General features: G+C 49.2%; 1 protein-coding gene across 4 annotated transcripts in view; it reads right to left on the minus strand.

Annotated features, from left to right (window-relative positions):
- LOC129816331 (plakophilin-4-like) overlaps positions 1–26,856 on the minus strand; it is a 144,909-nt gene that overhangs the window by 53,884 nt on the left and 64,169 nt on the right. For all 4 annotated transcript variants that reach the window (XM_055870696.1, XM_055870697.1, XM_055870695.1 and 1 more), the window contains 4 exons: positions 8,456–8,490; positions 5,324–5,449; positions 4,726–4,928; positions 3,779–4,328 (listed from right to left, as the gene is read on the minus strand). In XM_055870696.1, coding sequence (XP_055726671.1) covers positions 3,779–4,328; positions 4,726–4,928; positions 5,324–5,449; positions 8,456–8,490 — 914 coding nt within the window. The remainder of the gene's footprint in view (positions 1–3,778; positions 4,329–4,725; positions 4,929–5,323; positions 5,450–8,455; positions 8,491–26,856) is intronic.

Below are 26,856 nucleotides of genomic sequence, written 5' to 3' on the forward strand. Positions count from 1 at the left end.
AGGTACCAAAGAAGGTACCAAAGAAAAACACGTTTATACTCGGAGTCAAGTATAAATGTCCAAATATATACTGTATATCGTCCAAAATAAAATCGGGATACGTAACTGTTTAGATTTGTTTCTCCCATCACTAGTGGGACAGCTGAAATAAGACAAAGTAACACAAAGTCATATGAATATTCGTTTAAAAGACGGGCACCATAAACCTCATATAAATGACGGCAGGCACTCAGTAAAATGAGATAGGCCTTGTACCAGAAATTGGCTGCATGCATTCTATATTAATCTGCAAAGCCGTCCATTATGAAAACAGGAATCATTTGTAACCCCTTCTTTTATAATCCCTGTGCCTCGGAATAGCAGCCATTTTCATAATCCATCTACATGCTTATCTCCAGTAGATACCTAAAGCAGCAAAACGAGGAGTACTCAGGCTAAAAGGAAGAGGACAAACGGACATACGACCCGTTACTCTTACTGTAGTGATAAACGTCTGGCCCACAATAGCAGAGAATCAGGTTCCACTCTCTTCGAACAGCCCAGAGAACGAATGCATGCTTGGTTTCTAGCTTTGAGTTGAACAGGGTCTCCAACCCTGTTCCTGGAGCGCTGTCCTCCTGTGGGTTTTCACTCCAACCCCAGTTGTAACTAATCTGGTTCAGTTTATGTGCTAGATTAGGGTTGAAGTGAAATTTTACAGAATGGTAGCTTTCAAGAAACAGGGTCGGAGAACCCTGCATTAAACCGCTATGTTTCATACAAGAACGCCTCAAAATATCAGAAATTATTCTGGAGTGGTGTATCCTTAATGGCACCCTATTCCCTATATAGTGCACAACTTTCAATCAGGGCCCGTAGGGCTCTGGTCAGAAGTAATGGACTATGTAGGGAATAGGGTGCCATTTGGGCCGTAGGCCGCCTCTTATTACACTTTCTGAAGTTGCTGGGCCTTGTTTCCCATACTGCTTTGTACCAGGAAGAGAATCCCCTAGTGTGAGAAAATTATAGAACATAATTTCATTTCAACTGTTTTGCACCACAGGGATATTTTCTTCCAAAGAGGAGCAAAAACTCTAAAGAAAATGTCTGATAACACGCACCACACAACCCTCGCGTCTCCAGCTCATTTCTGATGCAGTGGAAGAAGTAAAAGCCTCGGCAGCAACAGAGGACAATCATTCTAGAATTCTTGCAGCATTCTTTCTAAAGACTCCCTGTCAAGCAGCTAGTATTTACGGGGGTTTGAAATGTCAAGTCAGACTCCTATGGCTGACAACCGCGACGAGAAATTACAACAGATCTATCAATCAACACACAACATATGAATTACTTAGTGGAGCTGTCAACCAGAACACACTGATTCATCTCAGGGGGAGGGCAGGCAGGCATGCTGGCACCCTTCTTCATTTTAAATGAACTTGACAGGAGAAACAAAATTGAACTTGACTTTAACACACCTATCTTATTTATGCAATTGGGATAAAATCGGATAACGTACACAAAACAACAAAGTCGAAACAACAGCTTTGTCTTTGGTATGTCAAGACGTTATTTCTAGAAACCCCAGTCTATTTTCTAGTACCTCTAGCTCTAGGAGTTTTTCCGCAATGGATGGAAGACTATTTGCATTCCTTCTAGTGCAATGGCAGTATATCCAACTGTGCGAGTGGATGGATGGATCGTGCCAAACCCTCTGGCGTTTCCCTTCAAACAGTGGCCTGTGGTTTATGACGCAGTCTACATGAGAGAGAGAGGGGCCTTGGCCCATTCCACAGACTGACATGGCCCGCGTCCCGAATGGTACCTTATCCCCCATATAGTGCGCCACTTTGGACCAGAGGTTGACCAGGGTCCATAGTGAGCTGGTCAAAAGTAGTGCACTATGTAAGGAATAGGGTGCTATTTGGGACGGAGACAATGGCTCCCCGGGCTGTGTGCGGTGTCTCACTGTGTGCTGCAGCATGCCAATGGAAAAGCATTGACAGCAGCGCCACAGACTGGAGTGGAGAGGACGTTAACATACTTATTGTCAGAACGGCCTCAATTCACCAGGGCACGGACTCTGCAAGGTGTCAAAAGCGTGTTGACTCCAATGGTTCCCACAGTTGTGTCAAGTTGGTTGGAAGTCCTTTGGGTGGTGGACCATTCTTGATACCAGTGGAGGCTCCTGAAAGGAGGACGGCTCATAATAATGGCTGGAACGGAGCGAACGGAAACCATGTGTTTGATGTTGTTACCATTCCACCCATTCCCTCCCCAGCCATTACCACGAGCCTGTCCTCCCCAGCCATTACCACGAGCCTGTCCTCCCCAGCCATTACCACGAGCCTGTCCTCCCCAGCCATTACCACGAGCCTGTCCTCCCCAGCCATTACCACGAGCCCGTCCTCCCCAGCCATTACCACGAGCCCGTCCTCCCCAGCCATTACCACGAGCCTGTCCTCCCCAGCCATTACCACGAGCCCGTCCTCCCCAGCCATTACCACGAGCCCATCCTCCCCAGCCATTACCACGAGCCCATCCTCCCCAGCCATTACCACGAGCCCGTCCTCCCCAGCCATTACCACGAGCCTGTCCTCCCCAGCCATTACCACGAGCCTGTCCTCCCCAGCCATTACCACGAGCCCGTCCTCCCCAGCCATTACCACGAGCCCATCCTCCCCAGCCATTACCACGAGCCCATCCTCCCCAGCCATTACCACGAGCCCATCCTCCCCAGCCATTACCACGAGCCCATCCTCCCCAGCCATTACCACGAGCCCATCCTCCCCAGCCATTACCACGAGCCCATCCTCCCCAGCCATTACCACGAGCCCGTCCTCCCCAGCCATTACCACGAGCCCATCCTCCCCAGCCATTACCACGAGCCCATCCTCCCCAGCCATTACCACGAGCCTGTCCTCCCCAGCCATTACCACGAGCCTGTCCTCCCCAGCCATTACCACGAGCCCATCCTCCCCAGCCATTACCACGAGCCCATCCTCCCCAGCCATTACCACGAGCCCGTCCTCCCCAGCCATTACCACGAGCCTGTCCTCCCCAGCCATTACCACGAGCCTGTCCTCCCCAGCCATTACCACGAGCCCATCCTCCCCAGCCATTACCACGAGCCCATCCTCCCCAGCCATTACCACGAGCCCATCCTCCCCAGCCATTACCACGAGCCCATCCTCCCCAGCCATTACCACGAGCCTGTCCTCCCCAATTAAGGTGCCACCAACCTCCTGTGCTTGATGCACACGAGAAGCCGCTGAGTGTGAAAAACCCAGCAGCGTTGCAGATCTTGACACAAACTGGTGCGCCTGGCACCTACTACCATACCCCTTTCAAAGGCACTCAAATATTTTGTCTTGCCCATTCACCCTCTGAATGGCAGACATACACAATCCATGTCTCAATTGTCTCAAGGCTTAAAAATCTTTCTTTAACCTGTCTCCTCCCCTTCAACTACACTGATTGAAGTGGATTTAACAAGTGACATCAATAAGGGATCATAGCTTTCACCTGGATTCATCTGGTCAGTCTATGTCATGGAAAGAGAAGGTGTTCCTAATGTTTTGTTCACTCAGTGCATATAGTGCACTATTTTTGACCAGCGCCCTGTTTCAAAAGTAGTGCACAATATAGGCAATAGGGTACAATTTGGGACGCATCCATTGTATCCTGCCCTGTGCATGTATTATCTGTAGGGAGAGTAGACACTTGGAGAGAGTGAGCACACCCAATCTATATAGCCTTCTGGGTATTTGTGTACAAAGGGGAAGGCATAAGAACGGACCTGTGAGGTTGTCAGGCCGTGGGATCATCCTCTCGTAGACGTCATAGCTCTGGGCTCCGTAGGGGTCTGAGTCGTGGTGGATCAACGAGCGAGGCAGGGTGGAGCCATAGTGCTGGGGCTGGGCCGTCATGCTGGAGCGCACCGGAGACGCCGACGACCCCACCGGCTGCTGGGTGAGGGGGCCGTCCACCATCGTTAAGGGGGACCCCATGCGCCCTGATGCCGACCCCAGGTAGGGCGAGGTGGCGCGGCTGGCGCTGCCCGAGCGGGAGTTGGCGCTGCCCATGCGGCGCAGGGCGGCGGGGGAGCTCTTCTGGGTGTTGAAAGGGGAGCCGGCGCGCTGGGCTGAGGGCAGGGTGGTGGAGAAGATACTGGACAGGGGCTTGGGCTCCGTCACGATGGGGGAACCGTAGTTGCTACCCATGGTGGCCCTCAGGGAGCCGCGAGAGGGGGACACACTGCTGCCGTAGGCCGGGGACTGGGTCCTGGAGGGCACCGAGCTCACCCTCCTCATGGCTCGACCCGGCGCTGCAGCGGTTAACAACGGAGCCTGCCAGGACAGACAAGGAGAAAGTACTGAGCAACCAACACACGTTTTAACTTCACATTTAATAGAGCCTTAAAATCTTTTTATGGTGATCTCCATTAGACATTCAACAAATATCTATGTCTATATATATCTATATCTATGTCTTTTGGGAGTATTCTAGGTTCTATTTATCTCTGTTTTCTCTAACTTCCCCCTCATCTCCCTGTGACTGTGTGAAGCCGGCAGTAGCATCTGTGTGCTCAACAGCAGTCAGTGTCTGAGTCACGACCATAGAGATGTACTAGAGAGCTCATCTCCTATCGCCGCCATTTCCGCTTCTGTGATAGCATGCGACCCTCTATCCAACTCTATGGTCGTGGCTGCCACAGACGGTGTGCCCTCTGCTCCGTGTCCGTACCTGGACCTGGGCTTGGCCCTCAGCCCTGGCATTCCTCAGGAGGGTGGAGGTGCCACCTGTGCCCGGGTACGAGTGCTGCATTCTCAGCTCGGCCTTGGCCAGATTATTCTGGTTCTGGCCGCTGTAGTAGCTGCTGGCATCCTGGTAGCCACTGTCTGAGTACGAGTTCATCTGGGTGGAGCTGCGGGAGTTCCCTGTAGACCCTGAGAGAGAGAAGGAGAGAGGAAAGGAGGGAGAGAGGGACAGAATGAGAGAGAGAAACATAGAGCGGGAGGGGAGAGAGAGGGAGAGCGGAGAGAGACAGTGTGAGTGTCCTTAAAGCACTACATGACCTTTAGCTAGTCCACACAGTGCTAATGACCTCACACAATGGCTCACCTCCCTACCCTCCACACTGTAGAATACACTGACTCCTTCAAACTATACAGAGAGGGAACGAGGGAGACAGAGAACGAGAGAGAGAGCAAAAGAAAAAGAGAGAAAGACAGGAGAAGAAAAAGAAGAGAGGAGGGGAAGAGAAAAAGTGCAAGAAAAAGAGAGAGAGAGAGAGAGCAGCACCACAGTGGAACACGAGGCTGCATTAGTAACAGACCCTCACTTTCATGGAGCGAGGTCTGCTCTGGGGAGTAGAGGACCACCTGCTCCTGCTCTGTTCTGAGGCGGTAGGTGGGCGACTGAGAGCTGTCCGTCACCCGAGACTTGGACTCCCCCGAGGTCGAGGCATCTGGGAAAGGGAGATCGAAGTCAGTGTTGCCTGTGTGGTCCAGTAGGTAGAGCATGGCAACGTAAGAATTGTGGCTTCAATCCCCACTGGGGCCCACCCATAGGTATATGTACCAATAGGAAAATGTAGTGTACACACTATGTTAAGTCACTTTGGATTTTTAAAAAGTCTGCTAAATGGCATATATATAGCGGTATACATATGGAGGAGCAGAAGGCAGTCCAGTTGCAAGAGAGGTTAAATAAAAGTTAAAGCATTTCGCTTCAGGGCAATAACATCAATTCCACCACATTCCTTTCACACTCGTGTAAATTCCAAAATTGTTCCATTTTGTTATCATACTAAGACATTTGTTGTGCTCCTATTTTGCGGTGCCAGGACGGACACTGATGAAAATCCTCCCTCGAAAACGGTTTCCAAACTATAAAGTTTCCCCGGGTTCCGTCCCAAACGGTACCCTATTCCCTATGCAGTGCACTACTTTTCACCAGGGCCCCATAGGGATATATAGGGAATAGGGTGCGATTTGGTACACACACATGAAAACAGCCAGTGAGGCGAGGAGGAGGAAGAATTACACCAGTAATGTCTCTCATAGGCTGCTGCCCAATGTTGCTCCGCAATCAAAATCGAGTTAAGCGCGACAGGTGTGAATGAGCTCCGCTGCAACAGCTGGAACATTGGGATGCACGCATTGGCAGTGAGCTAGAGAGTCAGATCTGGAGGGAGGGGCCTTGTTGGCTGGCATACATGTATGGATGAGGAGGGAGGCTGAATTTCACGGAGAACCAGACCTCTGTTGTTCCTCTCTGGAGCAGCTGTTTGCACAGATCTGTTAACACCGACGCCTAGCTTGTTTGGCGGCCTGACGGCTTGTGCTCCCACTTGTGTCTCAGCCACCCGTTTCTTTGCTAGGGGTCCACCGTCTCTGCTCGCCGCCGCCGCCTCTAGGGGTACGGATTGGCTGCAACTACGGTACCTCAATAAATTCTGCTGCTGCAATTATTGTGGCGGATGTGAAATTACCTCTATTTCACTGTACGCTGCGAGGCGGACACTTAAATCTTTCAAAAGGCCACGTTCGCCGTGTGACTGAATTCCATGGCGGAACACATCATAAAAGAGGAGGATAAAACGAAATTGTTAAAAGCAGAATTCACAGAACAACAACGGGAACTGATCGGATAGGGGTGTCGCTTCTGCCCAAACAGCAGCTGTATTCCCCACAAAAACAACCCAGTGGGCAAGGTCTATTCCACCTTCGGTTCAATGTGGGTTACACCGCCGTGGAAACAGCATTGATTCAACCAGTCTGTGTCCTGTGCTTCACACTCCCCTTCCTGCTTCACACAGCATATTAGGAGGAACTTTTTAGACAGTAAACCTTTCTGCCGTTTTATTTGTAATTTCTGCCCTCAGGGCATCTTCACTGAGCACAGAACCTGTTTGAGAAATGAGACTGTACTCAATGAAAGAGTGTTACATCCCTCCGTCCATCCTCCTGAATCATGGGATTAAAGTGTGCATCCGTCACAAAGGGCTCTGGTTAAAAGCAGTACAGTATATAGGGAAGTAGGGTGACATTCGGGACACAACCCGTGACTGTGCCGCCCCAGTGCTCGAGGTGAACGAAAGCCTATCTCCACAGCAACACTTCCTACTTTAATTGACAGCCTGGCGACTGGCGAATGGGACGTGAGCCCGGGAGGGTAATAAGCAGCCCAGCCAGACATAGTCATTATCCTCTACAGCAGCACACTGCAGCTCATTCCACTGCAATCACACTCTCTCACCCATAACACTTTGCGTCTGCGTCCCAAACGGCACCAAATTCCCTATACAGTGCACCACTTTTGACCAGGGCCCAGAGAGGCCCCGTAGGGCTCTAGCCAAAAGTGGTGCACTATAATGGGAGTAGGGCGCCATTTGGGACGCAGGCCTCCAACTTAACATAATGCAGGGTGGAGGAGTTCCAATCTAAGGAAGACAAAATAATACCCTGTGTATTAACTCACACCATTATGGCTAGACAGTTGATTAAAACGCTGAGCAAACAACAGTTCTCTCTCCTCAGCCACACAGCCTGTCTCTCACTTAATATCAATAAACGTCAGCTATCATTTCTGCTTCACATTTGGATTAAAAAAACACATTACCGTGGCTAACGACGATTTATCAACTACAATAATGAAATCAATACTCATCCAAATAGTATGCGTCCCCAAATGGCACCCTATTCCCTATATAGGGCACTACTTTTGACCAGAACCTTATGCATTCTATTCTAGAGAATAGGGTGCCATTTGAAACCCATGTGCTTGTTGTTACTGTATCCCTCTGCTAGTAATTCTTTTCAGCAACAAACCAACTGGAGCGAGTGAAAAATGTGAAACCATACCGCGACAAGCTATATAAACATTCCCAGTGCATATGTACAATCATAACCCCATAGGGTCCCTCTGACAAGATCCGCAATAAAAGATGAATGACGACCGCGCCGATTCACTTAGTTCCATTATACAGCTAATAAGCCATGAAAGACATGAGTAAAATGCACTTCATCAAATCCAGCAGCGGCGGCAAAGTGTCTGGGGATCCGTTAAGTATGTGACAATAAAAACATCTATTTCTTTATTTTTTTTTTTGAGTCATCTCAGGGAGTTGGAGAGGAGGAAAAGTGGGAAGGTATTCCGGTTTGAGAGGGTGGGATTAACGCGAGATAAGTATCCAATTTGAAATGTGCCAGAGGAGACTGTTATCAATTCAGTCAGCAGCCGTACATTATCCATGGCATGGGATAATGGTATGCTTTTTAATGTTTAAAAAGAATAAGTGTGTCTACATATGGTGATTGGTGACATGGGATGCACCCAAAGGGCACCTGATTCACAAGTGCACTACTTTTGTCCCATAGAGCTTTGGTTAAAAGTAGAGCACTATAAAGGGAATAGTGCGCCATTTGGAACAGTGGCATGGTGTAGGTAAGGAAAGATGAGCAGTCCTTACCTGCAGATCTCCAGGGGAGAGACTTCTCAGACGAGCTGAAAGACAAAAACAGAGAGGAGGAGGAATTAGAGAGGACTGACCCCGTTCTGGTTCCGGATCTGGTCGGCGATCCGCCAGTTGAGTATGTAGGGCCTATTCAATTGTACTTTAGATTAGTGTGTGTCTAAAATGGCACCCTATTCCCTATAGGGCCCATAGGACTCTGGTCAAAAGTAGTGCACTATGTAAGAGGATAGGGTGCCATTTGGGACCTGTCAGAAATGGAATGGCCCCTCTTAAGTGCGGATGCAATAATGGACCGGACGAAACACAGAAAGAAACAGAGAGAATTGTTATGGCAGTGCAGAATATGCCTCCATACACATAAGTAAATAAATGAAATTATTTCCACTCTAGCCTCTCTAGTTATGAAGGTGATCTTTCCTGCCACGACAGACAGAGTATGAGTAGGATCATCCTTTTCCCTGAGGTTTGCGACGGTTATTTTTCATCCTCGTCGGTGCTTGAGAAACACACTAAACACTAAATAAACGGAAAAGGTCAGGTTTGGCAATTCATCCTGGCTGAGGCTCTGAGGCTGTAGCGCTGGTACAGTAAATAGAAAACATATTGATCTCGCGGCAAAAATGCCAATGCGCCGCCGGGGATAAAACATACCGACGGAAGCAGGCAAGCATGACCTGCGTACACACACACACCTGGACGCACAGGCATGGACGGACGCACACACAGATGGATGCAGATACACAGTACACACACACACATCTGACCGCTCTGACTTACTGCATGTTGAGCGTACACATATTTCTCAGCGATAGAGCAGCAGTTGTCTCCCAGGAATAATGAGGTCGGCCGGAGAGAAAGTCCATTTTAAAAACACATCATGGTCCTCAGACAAACACTGAGGCTGAGTCCCAAATGGAAGCCTATTCCCTGTGTAATGCACGACTTTTGACCAGAGCCTGCTGGGAAAGCAGAGCCAAATGGATCTATAGGCGGGGAGTGTGATGGATGGCGGGGTCAGTCGTGCCTGGTCCTGGATCCGTGGAAGCAGGCGGGCAGCTCAAACTCTGCTGTAAATCTCAAATGGCACCCTATCCCCTATACAGACAACTACCTTGGACCCGGACCTCACTAGACTGGTCAAAAGTAGTGCACTATGTAGGGAAAAGGGTGCCATTTGGGACGAACTCTCTGTCTGGGAGAGGAATTGTGATTCATTCTTCTCGTCAATGAGAGCGGTCATAACACTGGGCCCTGAGTAGCTCTCCTATTGCAAACCTCAGCCACTTCAACATGATTTTAAGGGAAGACCTCTCAAAGCACAGAAGAACTAAACTAAAACACACTGAAAAAGGTTGATCTAACAGCTACCTGGACCCAGCCAGCTTCAACTACATAAGAAAATGATCTTTAGCGAAAAGGACATAGTGGTAATTTCTAATGAGTCAAAGAGAAGAATTGCGTGAGCGCTGGACCTTAAAGCAGGGTTCCCACCCCTGTGCTTTCAAATTAAATATCTTAGCGGGTCATTATTGCCATGACCCTGCAGCTGCCGTTCGCTCGCTGGATCTTTCCATTCGAGGGGATGTTAAATGAGCTTATAGAATAAGGGGAGGGCGATCGGCATGCCAACGAGACGCAGGCAATTAAAAGAGGAAGCGAGGAGAGGTATGCTCCATTGAGCCATGGCAGATGAAGTGGCATAGTCCCATATGCCACTCTATTTCCTTTAAAAGAGCGCTACTTTTGAACAGGGTCAAAAGTAGCGCACAATATAGGGAATAGGGTCCCATTTGGGATGTGGACCCAAACTCCTGCTACCATCATCCCCAGAACCATCTGACAGTCACAGCCGCCTGGGTGGGTGGAGGGAGACTCAGGCAGTCAACTACTGATACTCACAAACATTACAAGCAAACCCGTCCCTGACAGGAAAACGTGCAGCGCCACAGTCCGCCCCACCGCCGTCGTTATCGTTTTTGATGACGAAACGGAGGTGAGGAGCACCACGCATCGCGGATGTATGTAACGGTCCTGACCTGTTTTATGTTGTTTTTGTATGTTTTATGGTCAGGGCATGTGTTTTGGGTGGGCAGTCTATGTTATCTGTTTCTATGTTGGTTTTGGTTGCCTGGTATGGCTCTTAATTAGAGGCAGGTGTTTTGCGTTCTCCTCTAATTAAGAGTCATATTTAGGTAGGGTGTTCTCACTGTTTGTTTGTGGGTGATTGTCTCCTGTGTCGTCGAAAGTATGTACCATACGGGACTGTTTGGCTGTTCGTTTATTTTGATGTCGTCTGTTTCCTGTCCGTGAGTTTACGTTTAGTTATGTAAGTTTATGTTCAGGTTTCGTCAACGTCGTTTTCTTGTTTTGTATATTTGAAAGTGTTTTGTTTCGTGTTGCCGTCGGTTTAAATAAAAGATGGCTTATTTCCCAAATGCTGCATTTTGGTCTGATGATCCTTCTCTCCTCTCCTCGTCCGAGGATGAGGAGAGAGACAGCCCTTACAATGTATTTGTTTCTTGCAGTAGGCCTACATATTCTGCTTTTCTATGGCAAGTGCAATGACGTCCGAGGGGGGGGGGGGGGGAAGAGTGTTTGTTGTTTGCAGTAGCTTCGTCGCTGTTGCAATATGTCAAACGGAATTGGTAGTTCCACCATGAATGATTCCAGCTTCAAGCTCACAATCACGTCGCTCTGGAGGTAGGCTACAAAGGGGATGGGTTTACGTCTTCCATTCCAGTGTAGGATGAAATTGCCCCTAGACAATGATCTTGGGTCAGTTTAGAATTTCCCCACTAATGGTTAAGGTTAGAGTTGGAGGAAGGGAAGCGGATCCTAGATCTGTATCTGGAGCTTCCATTCCCCGGGTGGGAGGTCGTCAGTCTCAACCCACTCAGAAAGTCTCGCCGCTGGTCAAGTAGTACCAGCCCAGATGACTGATATGAAGGACTGCTGCTGTCCTGGAGGTGTCATGATGGCAGGAGGTTGCATGATGTCACCTCTATTGATGAGCCGGATGGCCTATTGAGCAAAACGCTGTGACTTTAGGACGAGGGAAATCTCTTCCATTCAGACACAAATCGCCCCAGGATCGCTATCTTGTTCGTTCTTCACAGACTGTAAAAAAGGTGTGAAAATCACAGAGCATGTTTTTTTTTACGAGGATGTGGAGGAGATGCTGGGTCTGTGTTGATCCCAGAGTGGGACGCCAATGACTCTCTCCCCCCCAGAATGATGATGGTGATGGCTTAGCCCTGTAGGCTGCTTCACTACAGACCAGGGAGCAGGAAGCGCAACCCAGCCCTCCACAGTACAGTACAGGAAGCGTTACCCATCCCTCCACAGTACAGTACAGGAAGCGTTACCCAGCCCTCCACAGTACAGTACAGGAAGCGCAACCCAGCCCTCCACAGTACAGTACAGGAAGCGTTACCCATCCCTCCACAGTACAGTACAGGAAGCGTTACCCAGCCCTCCACAGTACAGTACAGGAAGCGTTACCCATCCCTCCACAGTACAGTACAGGAAGCGTTACCCAGCCCTCCACAGTACAGTACAGGGAGCGTTACCCAGCCCTCCTCAGTCAGTAGTACAGGGAGCGTTACCCAGCCCTCCTCATTATAGTACAGGGAGCGTTACCCAGCCCTCCTCAGTACAATACAGGGAGCGTTACCCAGCCCTCCTCAGTCAGTAGTACAGGGAGCGTTACCCGGCCCTCCACAGTACAGTACAGGGAGCGTTACACAGCCCTCCTCAGTACAGTACAGGGAGCGTTACCCAGCCCTCCACAGTACAGTACAGGGAGCGTTACCCAGCCCTCCTCAGTAGAGTACAGGGAGCGTTACCCAGCCCTCCTCAGTCAGTAGTACAGGGAGCGTTACCCAGCCCTCCTCAGTAGAGTACAGGGAGCGTTACCCATCCCTCCTCAGTACAGTACAGGGAGTGTTACCCAGCCCTCCTCAGTACAGTACAGGGAGTGTTACCCAGCCCTCCTCAGTACAGTACAGGGAGCGTTACCCAGCCCTCCTCAGTAGAGTACAGGGAGCGTTACCCAGCCCTCCTCAGTCAGTAGTACAGGGAGCGTTACCCAGCCCTCCTCAGTAGAGTACAGGGAGCGTTACCCAGCCCTCCTCAGTCAGTAGTACAGGGAGCGTTACCCAGCCCTCCTCAGTACAGTACAGGGAGTGTTACCCAGCCCTCCTCAGTACAGTACAGGGAGCGTTACCCAGCCCTCCTCAGTAGAGTACAGGGAGCGTTACCCAGCCCTCCTCAGTCAGTAGTACAGGGAGCGTTACCCAGCCCTCCTCAGTCAGTAGTACAGGGAGCGTTACCCAGCCCTCCTCAGTCAGTAGTACAGGGAGCGTTACCCATCCCTCCTCAGTCAGTAGTACAGGGAGCGTTACCCAGCACCTCCTCAGTACAGTACAGGGAGTGTTACCCATCCCTCCTCAGTCAGTAGTACAGGGAGCGTTACCCAGCCCTCCTCAGTACAGTACAGGGAGTGTTACCCATCCCTCCTCAGTCAGTAGTACATGGAGCGTTACCCAGCCCTCCTCAGTCAGTAATACATGGAGAGTTACCCAGCCCTCCACAGTACAGTACAGGGAGCGTTACCCAGCCCTCCTCAGTCAGTAGTACATTAAGTGTTACCCAACCCTCCTCATTCAGTAGTACAGGGAGCGTTACCCAGCCATCCACAGTACAGTACAGGGAGCGTTACCCAGCCCTCCTCAGTCAGTAGTACAGGGAGCGTTACCCAGCCCTCCACAGTCAGTAGTACAGGGAGCGTTACCCAGCCCCCCACAGTACAGTACAGGGAGCGTTACCCAGCCCTCCACAGTACAGTACAGGGAGCGTTACCCAGCCCTCCTCAGTAGAGTACAGGGAGCGTTACCCAGCCCTCCTCAGTCAGTAGTACAGGGAGCGTTACCCAGCCCTCCTCAGTAGAGTACAGGGAGCGTTACCCATCCCTCCTCAGTACAGTACAGGGAGTGTTACCCAGCCCTCCTCAGTACAGTACAGGGAGTGTTACCCAGCCCTCCTCAGTACAGTACAGGGAGCGTTACCCAGCCCTCCTCAGTAGAGTACAGGGAGCGTTACCCAGCCCTCCTCAGTCAGTAGTACAGGGAGCGTTACCCAGCCCTCCTCAGTAGAGTACAGGGAGCGTTACCCAGCCCTCCTCAGTCAGTAGTACAGGGAGCGTTACCCAGCCCTCCTCAGTACAGTACAGGGAGTGTTACCCAGCCCTCCTCAGTACAGTACAGGGAGCGTTACCCAGCCCTCCTCAGTAGAGTACAGGGAGCGTTACCCAGCCCTCCTCAGTCAGTAGTACAGGGAGCGTTACCCAGCCCTCCTCAGTCAGTAGTACAGGGAGCGTTACCCAGCCCTCCTCAGTCAGTAGTACAGGGAGCGTTACCCATCCCTCCTCAGTCAGTAGTACAGGGAGCGTTACCCAGCACCTCCTCAGTACAGTACAGGGAGTGTTACCCATCCCTCCTCAGTCAGTAGTACAGGGAGCGTTACCCAGCCCTCCTCAGTACAGTACAGGGAGTGTTACCCATCCCTCCTCAGTCAGTAGTACATGGAGCGTTACCCAGCCCTCCTCAGTCAGTAGTACAGGGAGCGTTACCCAGCCCTCCTCAGTACAGTACAGGGAGTGTTACCCATCCCTCCTCAGTCAGTAGTACATGGAGCGTTACCCAGCCCTCCTCAGTCAGTAGTACAGGGAGTGTTACCCATCCCTCCTCAGTCAGTAGTACAGGGAGCGTTACCCAGCCCTCCTCAGTACAGTACAGGGAGTGTTACCCATCCCTCCTCAGTCAGTAGTACAGGGAGCGTTACCCAGCCCTCCTCAGTACAGTACAGGGAGTGTTACCCATCCCTCCTCAGTCAGTAGTACAGGGAGCGTTACCCAGCCCTCCTCAGTACAGTACAGGGAGTGTTACCCAGCCCTCCTCAGTACAGTACAGGGAGCGTTACCCAGCCCTCCTCAGTAGAGTACAGGGAGCGTTACCCAGCCCTCCTCAGTCAGTAGTACATGGAGCGTTACCCAGCACCTCCTCAGTACAGTACAGGGGAGCGATTCCCAGCCCTCCTCAGTACAGTACAGGGAGCGTTACCCAGCCCTCCTCAGTACAGTACAGGGAGTGTTACCCAGCCCTCCTCAGTCAGTATTACATTAAGTGTTACCCAGCCCTCCACAGTACAGTACAGGGAGCGTTACCCAGCCCTCCTCAGTCAGTAGTACAGGGAGCGTTACCCAGCCCTGCACAGTACAGTACAGGGAGCGTTACCCAGCCCTCCTCAGTCAGTAGTACAGGGAGCGTTACCCAGCCCTCCTCAGTAGAGTACAGGGAGCGTTACCCAGCCCTCCTCAGTACAGTACAGGGAGCGTTACCCAGCCCTCCACAGTACAGTACAGGGAGCGTTACCCAGCCCTCCTCAGTCAGTAGTACAGGGAGCGTTACCCAGCCCTGCACAGTACAGTACAGGGAGCGTTACCCAGCCCTCCTCAGTCAGTAGTACAGGGAGCGTTACCCAGCCCTCCTCAGTAGAGTACAGGGAGCGTTACCCCGCCCTCCTCAGTAGAGTACAGGGAGCGTTACCCAGCCCTCCACAGTACAGTACAGGAAGCATTACCCAACCCTCCTCAGTCAGTAGTACAGGGAGCGTTACCCAGCCCTCCTCAGTACAATACAGGGAGCGTTACCCAGCCCTCCTCAGTAGAGTACAGGGAGCGTTACCCAGCCCTCCTCAGTCAGTAGTACAGGGAGCGTTACCCAGCCCTCCTCAGTCAGTAGTACAGGGAGCGTTACCCAACCCTCCTCAGTCAGTAGTACAGGGAGCGTTACCCAACCCTCCTCAGTAGAGTACAGGGAGCGTTACCCAGCCCTCCTCAGTAGAGTACAGGGAGCGTTACCCAACCCTCCTCAGTCAGTAGTACAGGGAGCGTTACCCAACCCTCCTCAGTCAGTAGTACAGGGAGCGTTACCCAGCCCTCCTCAGTCAGTAGTACAGGGAGCGTTACCCAGCCCTCCTCAGTCAGTAGTACAGGGAGCGTTACCCAGCCCTCCTCAGTCAGTAGTACAGGGAGCGTTACCCAGCCCTCCTCAGTCAGTAGTACAGGGAGCGTTACCCATCCCTCCTCAGTCAGTAGTACAGGGAGCGTTACCCAGCCCTCCTCAGTCAGTAGTACAGGGAGCGTTACCCAGCCCTCCTCAGTCAGTAGTACAGGGAGCGTTACCCAGCCCTCCTCAGTCAGTAGTACAGGGAGCGTTACCCAGCCCTCCTCAGTCAGTAGTACAGGGAGCGTTACCCAGCCCTCCACAGCACAGTACAGTACAGGGAGCGTTACCCAGCCCTCCTCAGTCAGCAGTACAGGGAGCGTTACCCAGCCCTCCTCAGTCAGTAGTACAGGGAGCGTTACCCAGCCCTCCTCAGTCAGCAGTACAGGGAGCGTTACCCAGCCCTCCTCAGTACAGTACAGGGAGCGTTACCCAGCCCTCCTCAGTAGAGTACAGGGAGCGTTACCCAGCCCTCCTCAGTAGAGTACAGGGAGCGTTACCCAGCCCTCCTCAGTCAGTAGTACAGGGAGGGCCTCCCGGGTGGCGCAGTGGTCTAGGGCACTGCATCGCAGTGCTAACTGCGCCACCAGAGTCTCTGGGTTCGCGCCCAGGCTCTGTCGCAGCCGGCCGCGACCGGGAGGTCCGTGGGGCGATGCACAATTGGCATAGCGTCGTCCGGGGTAGGGAGGGTTTGGCCGGTAGGGATATCCTTGTCTCATCGCGCTCCAGCGATTCCTGTGGCGGGCCGGGCGCAGTGCGCGCCAACCAAGGGGGCCAGGTACACGGTGTTTCCTCCGACGCATTGGTGCGGCTGGCTTCCGGGTTGGAGGCGCGCTGTGTTAAGAAGCAGTACGGCTGGTTGGGTTGTGCTTCGGAGGACGTATGGCTTTCGACCTTCGTCTCTCCCGAGCCCGTACGGGAGTTGTAGCGATGAGACAAGGTAGTAATTACTAGCGATTGGATACCACGAAAATTGGGAAGAAAATGGGCTAAAAAAATGTTTTTTAAATAATGTAAAAAAAGTAGTACAGGGAGCGTTACCCAGCCCTCCTCAGTAGAGTACAGGGAGCGTTACCCAGCCCACCTCAGTCAGTAGTACAGGGAGCGTTACCCAGCCCTCCTCAGTAGAGTACAGGGAGCGTTACCCAGCCCTCCTCAGTAGAGTACAGGGAGCGTTACCCATCCCTCCTCAGTCAGTAATACAGGGAGCGTTACCCAGCACCTCCTCAGTACAGTACAGGGGAGCGATTCCCAGCCCTCCTCAGTACAGTACAGGGAGCGTTACCCAGCCCTCCTCAGTCAGTAATACATGGAGCGTTACCCAGCACCTCCTCAGTACAGTACAGGGGAGCGATTCCCAGCCCTCCTCAGTACAGTACAGGGAGCGTTACCCAGCCCTCCTCAGTCAGTAATACATGGAGCGTTACCCAGCACCTCCTCAGTACAGTACAGGGGAGCGATTCCCAGCCCTCCTCAGTACAGTACAGGGAGCGTTACCCAGCCCTCCTCAGTCAGTAATACATGGAGCGTTACCCATCCCTCCTCAGTCAGTAGAGTACAGGGAGCGTTACCCATCCCTCCTCAGTCAGTAATACATGGAGCGTTACCCAGCACCTCCTCAGTACAGTACAGGGGAGCGATTCCCAGCCCTCCTCAGTACAGTACAGGGAGCGTTACCCAGCCCTCCTCAGTACAGTACAGGGAGTGTTACCCAGCCCTCCTCAGTCAGTAGTACATTAAGTGTTACCCAGCCCTCCACAGTACAGTACAGGGAGCGTTACCCAGCCCTCCTCAGTCAGTAGTACAGGGAGCGTTACCCAGCCCTCCTCAGTAGAGTACAGGGAGCGTTCCCCAGCCCTCCTCAGTAGAGTACAGGGAGCGTTACCCAGCCCTCCTCAGTCAGTAGTACAGGGAGCGTTACCCAGCCCTGCACAGTACAGTACAGGGAGCGTTACCCAGCCCTCCTCAGTCAGTAGTACAGGGAGCGTTACCCAGCCCTCCTCAGTAGAGTACAGGGAGCGTTACCCAGCCCTCCTCAGTAGAGTACAGGGAGCGTTACCCAGCCCTCCACAGTACAGTACAGGAAGTATTACCCAACCCTCCTCAGTCAGTAGTACAGGGAGCGTTACCCAGCCCTCCTCAGTCAGTAGTACATCAAGTGTTAACCCAGCCCTCCTCAGTCAGTAGTACAAGGAGCGTTACCCAGCCCTCCGCAGTCAGTAGTACAGGGAGCGTTACCAAGCCCTCCTCAGTACAGTACAGGGAGCGTTACCCAGCTCTCCACAGTACAGTACAGGGAGCGTTACCCAGCCCTCCTCAGTCAGTAGTACAGGGAGCGTTACCCAGCCCTGCACAGTACAGTACAGGGAGCGTTACCCAGCCCTCAGTCAGTAGTACAGGGAGCGTTACCCAGCCCTCCTCAGTAGAGTACAGGGAGCGTTACCCAGCCCTCCTCAGTAGAGTACAGGGAGCGTTACCCAGCCCTCCACAGTACAGTACAGGAAGCATTACCCAACCCTCCTCAGTCAGTAGTACAGGGAGCGTTACCCAGCCCTCCTCAGTCAGTAGTACAGGGAGCGTTACCCAGCCCTCCTCAGTAGAGTACAGGGAGCGTTACCCAGCCCTCCTCAGTCAGTAGTACAGGGAGCGTTACCCAACCCTCCTCAGTAGAGTACAGGGAGCGTTACCCAGCCCTCCTCAGTAGAGTACAGGGAGCGTTACCCAACCCTCCTCAGTCAGTAGTACAGGGAGCGTTACCCAGCCCTCCTCAGTCAGTAGTACAGGGAGCGTTACCCAGCCCTCCTCAGTCAGTAGTACAGGGAGCGTTACCCAGCCCTCCTCAGTCAGTAGTACAGGGAGCGTTACCCAGCCCTCCACAGCACAGTACAGTACAGGGAGCGTTACCCAGCCCTCCTCAGTCAGCAGTACAGGGAGCGTTACCCAGCCCTCCTCAGTCAGTAGTACAGGGAGCGTTACCCAGCCCTCCTCAGTCAGCAGTACAGGGAGCGTTACCCAGCCCTCCTCAGTCAGCAGTACAGGGAGCGTTACCCAGCCCTCCTCAGTACAGTACAGGGAGCGTTACCCAGCCCTCCTCAGTAGAGTACAGGGAGCGTTACCCAGCCCTCCTCAGTAGAGTACAGGGAGCGTTACCCAGCCCTCCTCAGTCAGTAGTACAGGGAGGGCCTCCCGGGTGGCGCAGTGGTCTAGGGCACTGCATCGCAGTGCTAACTGCGCCACCAGAGTCTCTGGGTTCGCGCCCAGGCTCTGTCGCAGCCGGCCGCGACCGGGAGGTCCGTGGGGCGATGCACAATTGGCATAGCGTCGTCCGGGGTAGGGAGGGTTTGGCCGGGAGGGATATCCTTGTCTCATCGCGCTCCAGCGATTCCTGTGGCGGGCCGGGCGCAGTGCGCGCCAACCAAGGGGGCCAGGTACACGGTGTTTCCTCCGACGCATTGGTGCGGCTGGCTTCCGGGTTGGAGGCGCGCTGTGTTAAGAAGCAGTACGGCTGGTTGGGTTGTGCTTCGGAGGACGCATGGCTTTCGACCTTCGTCTCTCCCGAGCCCGTACGGGAGTTGTAGCGATGAGACAAGGTAGTAATTACTAGCGATTGGATACCACGAAAATTGGGGAGAAAATGGGCAAAAAAAATATTTTTTAAATAATGTAAAAAAAGTAGTACAGGGAGCGTTACCCAGCCCTCCTCAGTAGAGTACAGGGAGCGTTACCCAGCCCCCCTCAGTCAGTAGTAGAGGGAGCGTTACCCAGCCCTCCTCAGTACAGTACAGGGAGTGTTACCCAGCCCTCCTCAGTCAGTAGTACAGGGAGCGTTACCCATCCCTCCTCAGTAGAGTACAGGGAGTGTTACCCAGCCCTCCTCAGTACAGTACAGGGAGCGTTACCCAGCCCTCCTCAGTACAGTACAGGGAGTGTTACCCAGCCCTCCTCAGTCAGTAGTACATTAAGTGTTACCCAGCCCTCCACAGTACAGTACAGGGAGCGTTACCCAGCCCTCCTCAGTCAGTAGTACAGGGAGCGTTACCCAGCCCTCCTCAGTAGAGTACAGGGAGCGTTCCCCAGCCCTCCTCAGTAGAGTACAGGGAGCGTTACCCAGCCCTCCTCAGTAAAGTACAGAGAGCGTTACCCAGCCCTCCTCAGTACAGTACAGGGAGCATTACCCAGCCCTCCTCAGTAGAGTACAGGGAGCGTTACCCAGCCCTCCTCAGTCAGTAGTACAGGGAGCGTTACCCAGCCCTCCTCAGTAGAGTACAGGGAGCGTTACCCAGCCCTCCTCAGTCAGTAGTACAGGGAGCGTTACCCAACCCTCCTCAGTCAGTAGTACAGGGAGCGTTACCCAACCCTCCTCAGTCAGTAGTACAGGGAGCGTTACCCAGCCCTCCTCAGTAGAGTACAGGGAGCGTTACCCAGCCCTCCTCAGTAGAGTACAGGGAGCGTTCCCCAGCCCTCCTCAGTAGAGTACAGGGAGCGTTACCCAGCCCTCCTCAGTAGAGTACAGGGAGCGTTCCCCAGCCCTCCTCAGTAGAGTACAGGGAGCGTTACCCAGCCCTCCTCAGTACAGTACAGGGAGCATTACCCAGCCCTCCTCAGTACAGTACAGGGAGCGTTACCCAGCCCTCCTCAGTACAGTACAGGGAGCGTTACCCAGCCCTCCTCAGTACAGTACAGGGAGCGTTACCCAGCCCTCCTCAGTACAGTACAGGGAGCGTTACCCAGCCCTCCTCAGTACAGTACAGGGAGCGTTACCCAGCCCTCCTCAGTCAGTAGTACAGTGAGCGTTACCCAGCCATCCTCAGTCAGTAGTACAGGGAGCGTTACTCAGCCCTCCACAGTACAGTACAGGGAGCGTTACCCAGCCCTCCTCAGTACAGTACAGGGAGCGTTACCCAGCCCTCCTCAGTCAGTAGTACAGGGAGCGTTACTCAGCCCTCCACAGTACAGTACAGGGAGCGTTACCCAGCCCTCCACAGTACAGTACAGGGAGCGTTACCCAGCCCTCCTCAGTCAGTAGTACAGGGAGCGTTACTCAGCCCTCCACAGTACAGTACAGGGAGCGTTACCCAGCCCTCCTCAGTCAGTAGTACAGGGAGCGTTACCCAGCCCTCCACAGTACAGTACAGGGAGCGTTACCCAGCCCTCCACAGTACAGTACAGGGAGCGTTACCCAGCCCTCCTCAGTCAGTAGTACAGGGAGCGTTACCCAGCCCTCCTCAGTCAGTAGTACACGGATCGTTACCCAGCCCTCCTCAGTACAGTACACTGAGCGTTACCCAGCCCTCCACAGTACAGTACAGGGAGCGTTACCCAGCCCTCCTCAGTACAGTACAGGGAGCGTTACCCAGCCCTCCTCAGTACAGTACAGGGAGCGTTACCCAGCCCTCCTCAGTCAGTCGGGTCATTCCTACAATACGGGGCCTTTTCTGTTCCCAGGAAATATCACTTCTTATTTAGTGTAAAATGTAGATCCCAAAAGGATTTAAATTTAAGGTACCTTAAATAAAATATATAGGGATCTTGAAAGGGAGTTTATGCTTTTTAAAACTCTTTTTTCAGTGGATGTGTTTTTGCCATGTCCCCGGGTGTTATTCATCAACTTCCACAAGATATAAGGCACAAAATAATAAAATATTTATTCTAGGACTACTATATTCCTAGTTGTTGTCATCAATACCGTTTCTCCTAGTCATCAATCATCAATACCGTTTCTCCTAGTCATCAATCATCAATACCGTTTCTCCTAGTCATCAATCATCAATAACGTTTCTCCTAGTCATCAATCATCAATAACGTTTCTCCTAGTCATCAATAACGTTTTTCCTAGTCATCAATCATCAATAACGTTTCTCCTAGTCATCCATCATTAATAACGTTTCTCCTAGTCATCAATCATTAATAACGTTTCTCCTAGTCATCAATCATCAATCACGTTTCTCCTAGTCATCAATCATCAATCACGTTTCTCCTAGTCATCAATCATCAATCACGTTTCTCCTAGTCATCAATCATCAATAACGTTTTTCCTAGTCATCAATCATCAATAACGTTTTCCTTGTCATCAATCATCAATAACGTTTCTCCTAGTCATCAATCATCAATAACGTTTCTCCTAGTCATCAATCAATAACGTTTCTCCTAGTCATCAATCATCAATAACGTTTCTCCTAGTCATCAATCATCAATAACGTTTCTCCTAGTCATCAATCATCAATAACGTTTCTCCTAGTCATCAATCAATAATGTTTCTCCTAGTCATCAATCATCAATAACGTTTCTCCTAGTCATCAATCAATAACGTTTTTCCTAGTCATCAATCAATAACATTTCTCCTAGTCATCAATCATCAATAACATTTTTCCTAGTCATCAATCAATAACGTTTCTCCTAGTCATCAATCAATAATAACGTTTTTCCTAGTCATCAATCATCAATAACGTTTCTCCTAGTCATCAATCATCAATAACGTTTCTCCTAGTCATCAATCATCAATAACGTTTCTCCTAGTCATCAATCATCAATAACGTTTTTCCTTGTCATCAATCATCAATCACGTTTTTCCTAGTCATCAATCATCAATAACGTTTCTCCTAGTCATCAATCATCAATAATGTTTATCCTAGTCATCAATCATCAATAACGTTTCTCCTAGTCATTAATCATCAATAACGTTTCTCCTAGTCATCAATCAATAACGTTTTTCCTAGTCATCAATCAATAACATTTCTCCTAGTCATCAATCAATAATAACGTTTTTCCTAGTCATCACTCATCAATAACGTTTCTCCTAGTCATCAATCATCAATAACGTTTCTCCTAGTCATCAATCATCAATAACGTTTCTCCTAGTCATCAATCAATAACGTTTCTCCTAGTCATCAATCAATAACGTTTCTCCTAGTCATCAATCATCAATAACGTTTCTCCTAGTCATCAATCAATAACGTTTCTCCTAGTCATCAATCAATAATGTTTCTCCTAGTCATCAATCAATAACGTTTCTCCTAGTCATCAATCATCAATAACGTTTCTCCTAGTCATCAATCATCAATCACGTTTCTCCTAGTCATCAATCAATAACGCTTCTCCTAGTCATCAATCAATAACGTTTCTCCTAGTCATCAATCAATAACGTTTCTCCTAGTCATCAATCAATAACGTTTCTCCTAGTCATCAATCATCAATCACGTTTCTCCTAGTCATCAATCAATAACGTTTCTCCTAGTCATCAATCAATAACGTTTCTCCTAGTCATCAATCATCAATAACGTTTCTCCTAGTCATCAATCATCAATAACGTTTCTCCTAGTCATCAATCAATAACGTTTCTCCTAGTCATCAATCAATAATGTTTCTCCTAGTCATCAATCAATAACGTTTCTCCTAGTCATCAATCAATAACGTTTCTCCTAGTCATCAATCATCAATAACATTTCTCCTAGTCATCAATAACGTTTCTCCTAGTCATCAATCATCAATCACGTTTCTCCTAGTCATCAACCAATAACGTTTCTCTTAGTCATCAATCAATAACATTTCTCCTAGTCATCAATCAATAACGTTTCTCCTAGTCATCAATCATCAATAACGTTTTTCCTAGTCATCAATCAATAACGTTTCTCCTAGTCATCAATCATCAATAACGTTTTTCCTAGTCATCAATCATCAATAACGTTTCTCCTAGTCATCAATCAATAACGTTTCTCCTAGTCATCAATCAATAACGTTTCTCCTAGTCATCAATCATCAATAACGTTTCTCCTAGTCATCAATCATCAATAACGTTTCTCCTAGTCATCAATAACGTGTCTCCTAGTCATCAATCATCAATAATGTTTCTCCTAGTCATCAATCACCAATAACGTTTCTCCTAGTCATCAATCATCAATAATGTTTATCCTAGTCATCAATCAATAACGTTTCTGCTAGTCATCAATCATAAATAACGTTTTTCCTAGTCATCAATCAATAACGTTTCTCCTAGTCATCAATCATCAATAATGTTTCTCCTAGTCATCACTCAATAACGTTTCTCCTAGTCATCAAACATTAATAACGTTTCTCCTAGTCATCAATCAATAACGTTTCTCCTAGTCATCAATCATCAATAACGTTTCTCCTAGTCATCAATCAATAACGTTTCTCCTAGTCATCAATCATCAATAATGTTTCTCCTAGTCATCAATCATCAATAATGTTTCTCCTAGTCATCAATCATCAATAACGTTTCTCCTAGTCATCAATCAATAACGTTTCTCCTAGTCATCAATCATCAATAACGTTTCTCCTAGTCATCAATCATCAATAATGTTTCTCCTAGTCATCAATCAATAATGTTTCTCCTAGTCATCAATCAATAACGTTTCTCCTAGTCATCAATCAATAACGTTTCTCCTAGTCATCAATCATCAATAATGTTTCTCCTAGTCATCAATCATCAATAATGTTTCTCCTAGTCATCAATCAAAAACGTTTCTCCTAGTCATCAATCAATAACGTTTCTCCTAGTCATCAATCATCAATAACGTTTCTCCTAGTCATCAATCAATAACGTTTCTCCTAGTCATCAATCATCAATAATGTTTCTCCTAGTCATCAAGCATCAATAATGTTTCTCCTAGTCATCACTCAATAACGTTTCTCCTAGTCATCAATCATCAATAACGTTTCTCCTAGTCATCAATCAATAACGTTTCTCCTAGTCATCAATCAATAACGTTTCTCCTAGTCATCAATCAATAACGTTTCTCCTAGTCATCAATCAATAACGTTTCTCCTAGTCATCAATCAATAACGTTTCTCCTAGTCATCAATCATCAATAACGTTTCTCCTAGTCATCAATCATTAATAATGTTTCTCCTAGTCATCAATCATCAATAACGTTTCTCCTAGTCATCAATCAATAACGTTTCTCCTAGTCATCAATCAATAACGTTTCTCCTAGTCATCAATCATCAATAACGTTTCTCCTAGTCATCAATCATCAATAACGTTTCTCCTAGTCATCACTCATCAATAACGTTTCTCCTAGTCATCAATCAATAACGTTTCTCCTAGTCATCAATCAATAACGTTTCTCCTAGTCATCAATCAATAACGTTTCTCCTAGTCATCAATCAATAACGTTTCTCCTAGTCATCAATCATCAATAACGTTTCTCCTAGTCATCAATCATTAATAATGTTTCTCCTAGTCATCAATCATCAATAACGTTTCTCCTAGTCATCAATCAATAACGTTTCTCCTAGTCATCAATCAATAACGTTTCTCCTAGTCATCAATCATTAATAATGTTTCTCCTAGTCATCAATCATCAATAACGTTTCTCCTAGTCATCAATCAATAACGTTTTTTTCATGATTATTGTTTTCGTTATTATTATTATTTCATTTAAGATGTGCTATGTGTCTCTGATATCGCTCTCCACCCTGTTAGTTTGTTGTAATTCTCCATTTAAGAAAACAACCCCTTCCTACAATGACACCATATTCAGGAAGTGTCAACATTTCTTTGGTGGGAAAACAATAGTGCAAAGGTAAATAAATATAAATACTCAGTTCGATCTATTTTTCCACGTTTCATGTTGTCGGTCTGTATGTCATACTCATACATTTCCATCCTGTTACGCTAAATGATAGAGTAAATTAGCCACGTTTCAAAATGTAAACATGTGTTTGATAGAGAAGTTAAACTCATGTTCAAGTGTTCACCATTATGCTAGCTCAATCTTGCTCACTCACTATGGCTAATTCAGGCTCCACACTTCCACCCTATTAGGATTAGGCACCTAATAGGTTGTAAAATGAACATAAAAGTGTCTGAGATTGACCAATATGTTTTTCTGAAAGTGACACGTCCTTTTTCTGACAGAATACAACAACAAAAAATCTATATATATATATACTAATATATACTTTTCCCTCCATAAGGTAGTAGGTCCAAAGGGCACCGCAGGGTAGGAATGACCCAGTCAGTACAGTGCAGGCAGCACCATACAGCTCTCTGGCCACCGGGCCATAATATGATCTCTCAAAACCGATTACTCTTGTTAGGGTCGCCAAAAGGCCACAACCTCTGAACTGCCCATGGCCATCACATGATTGGAATTCATTGTGTAGAAGTGACCAGGTTGAAAACAACCCTGTAAAACCACACCCTGTTATAATGTAGGCCTGTATCGATTGTGAGTGCTGAGAATATGGCCAGAGGAAATTTCCCCTATCCTGTAGGGAGAAAATGGTACTTGTACCTTGCTAACGTCAACAAATAGTATCAATATCATGACTAGATTCACTCTCATTGAGTCTGTAGAAGCCTCTTGTGGAGGAAATAGCAGCAAATAGCCCGGTTGCCAATTTTGACAACAATTTTCTCTGTAGGACAGCCTTTGTTTGGAGACTCTCTGGCCAGGCCTCTCTCTATCTGCAGCTCGCTGAGCCCTGAGAGCTGTAATGGACACTCACACTGAGTGCTGCTATTGGACGAGGAGATGCTTCATATGAGGACCTCGGGGTTATTACTAGTCAAGAAAGGAGCTTTCATGAATCAGGGTACACTCTACTTTCAAGAGCGGAAGCACTATACCCACATAGAACTATACTGGCTATGGCAAATGACTTCCAACGGGCGAGCCACAAAGAGACATAGCTACTTGAGACCGCATTTCATCAACATAACACATTGTGTCCACTGGGTGTGTCTGAAATGGCACCCTACTCCCTACGGTCTGTGGTAAAAAGTAGTGCACTACATGGGGTATCATTTCAGACGCGGACAGTGTCCCACACAACCCGACATGCCTTTTCCATTAGTCAAGACACCAGACCGATAATAATCTTCTCACAGCAGCACAGTGCATCCCTGACTGACTGACTTAATAAAAGTGGCGATATGCATAAACCAACAGAGAACCCGGTATTAATAGCAGCCACTAAAATGTGTCCATTAAGCAATTTCCCTTCAAAAGTCACAGGCCATTAACCTCCTCTCTTATTTTCCCCAGCCGCATTTCACAATTAACATTCCTACTCAACAGCACACCATCACGTTCTTCAAACAGCAACACCAAGAGGTATGACCCCCCCCCCCAAAAAAAATTATTAACTGTTATCCAATGCTGCATAGGTGGATTACTGGTGTGCGTCACCAATGGAGCCCTATTCCCTATATAGTGCACTACTTTTGACCAGCGCTTGTCAAAAGTAACGCACTATTTAGCGGAACAGGGTCCCATTTAGGACGCAGAAAAACTCATCAGTTCCGTAAATAAATCCAGCAACGGCAATACACAAGATGATGTCCATATAGCATCTCAACGTGAG

This window comes from Salvelinus fontinalis, chromosome 19 (assembly GCF_029448725.1).
Source record: "Salvelinus fontinalis isolate EN_2023a chromosome 19, ASM2944872v1, whole genome shotgun sequence".
Taxonomy (NCBI): Eukaryota; Metazoa; Chordata; class Actinopteri; order Salmoniformes; family Salmonidae; genus Salvelinus; species Salvelinus fontinalis.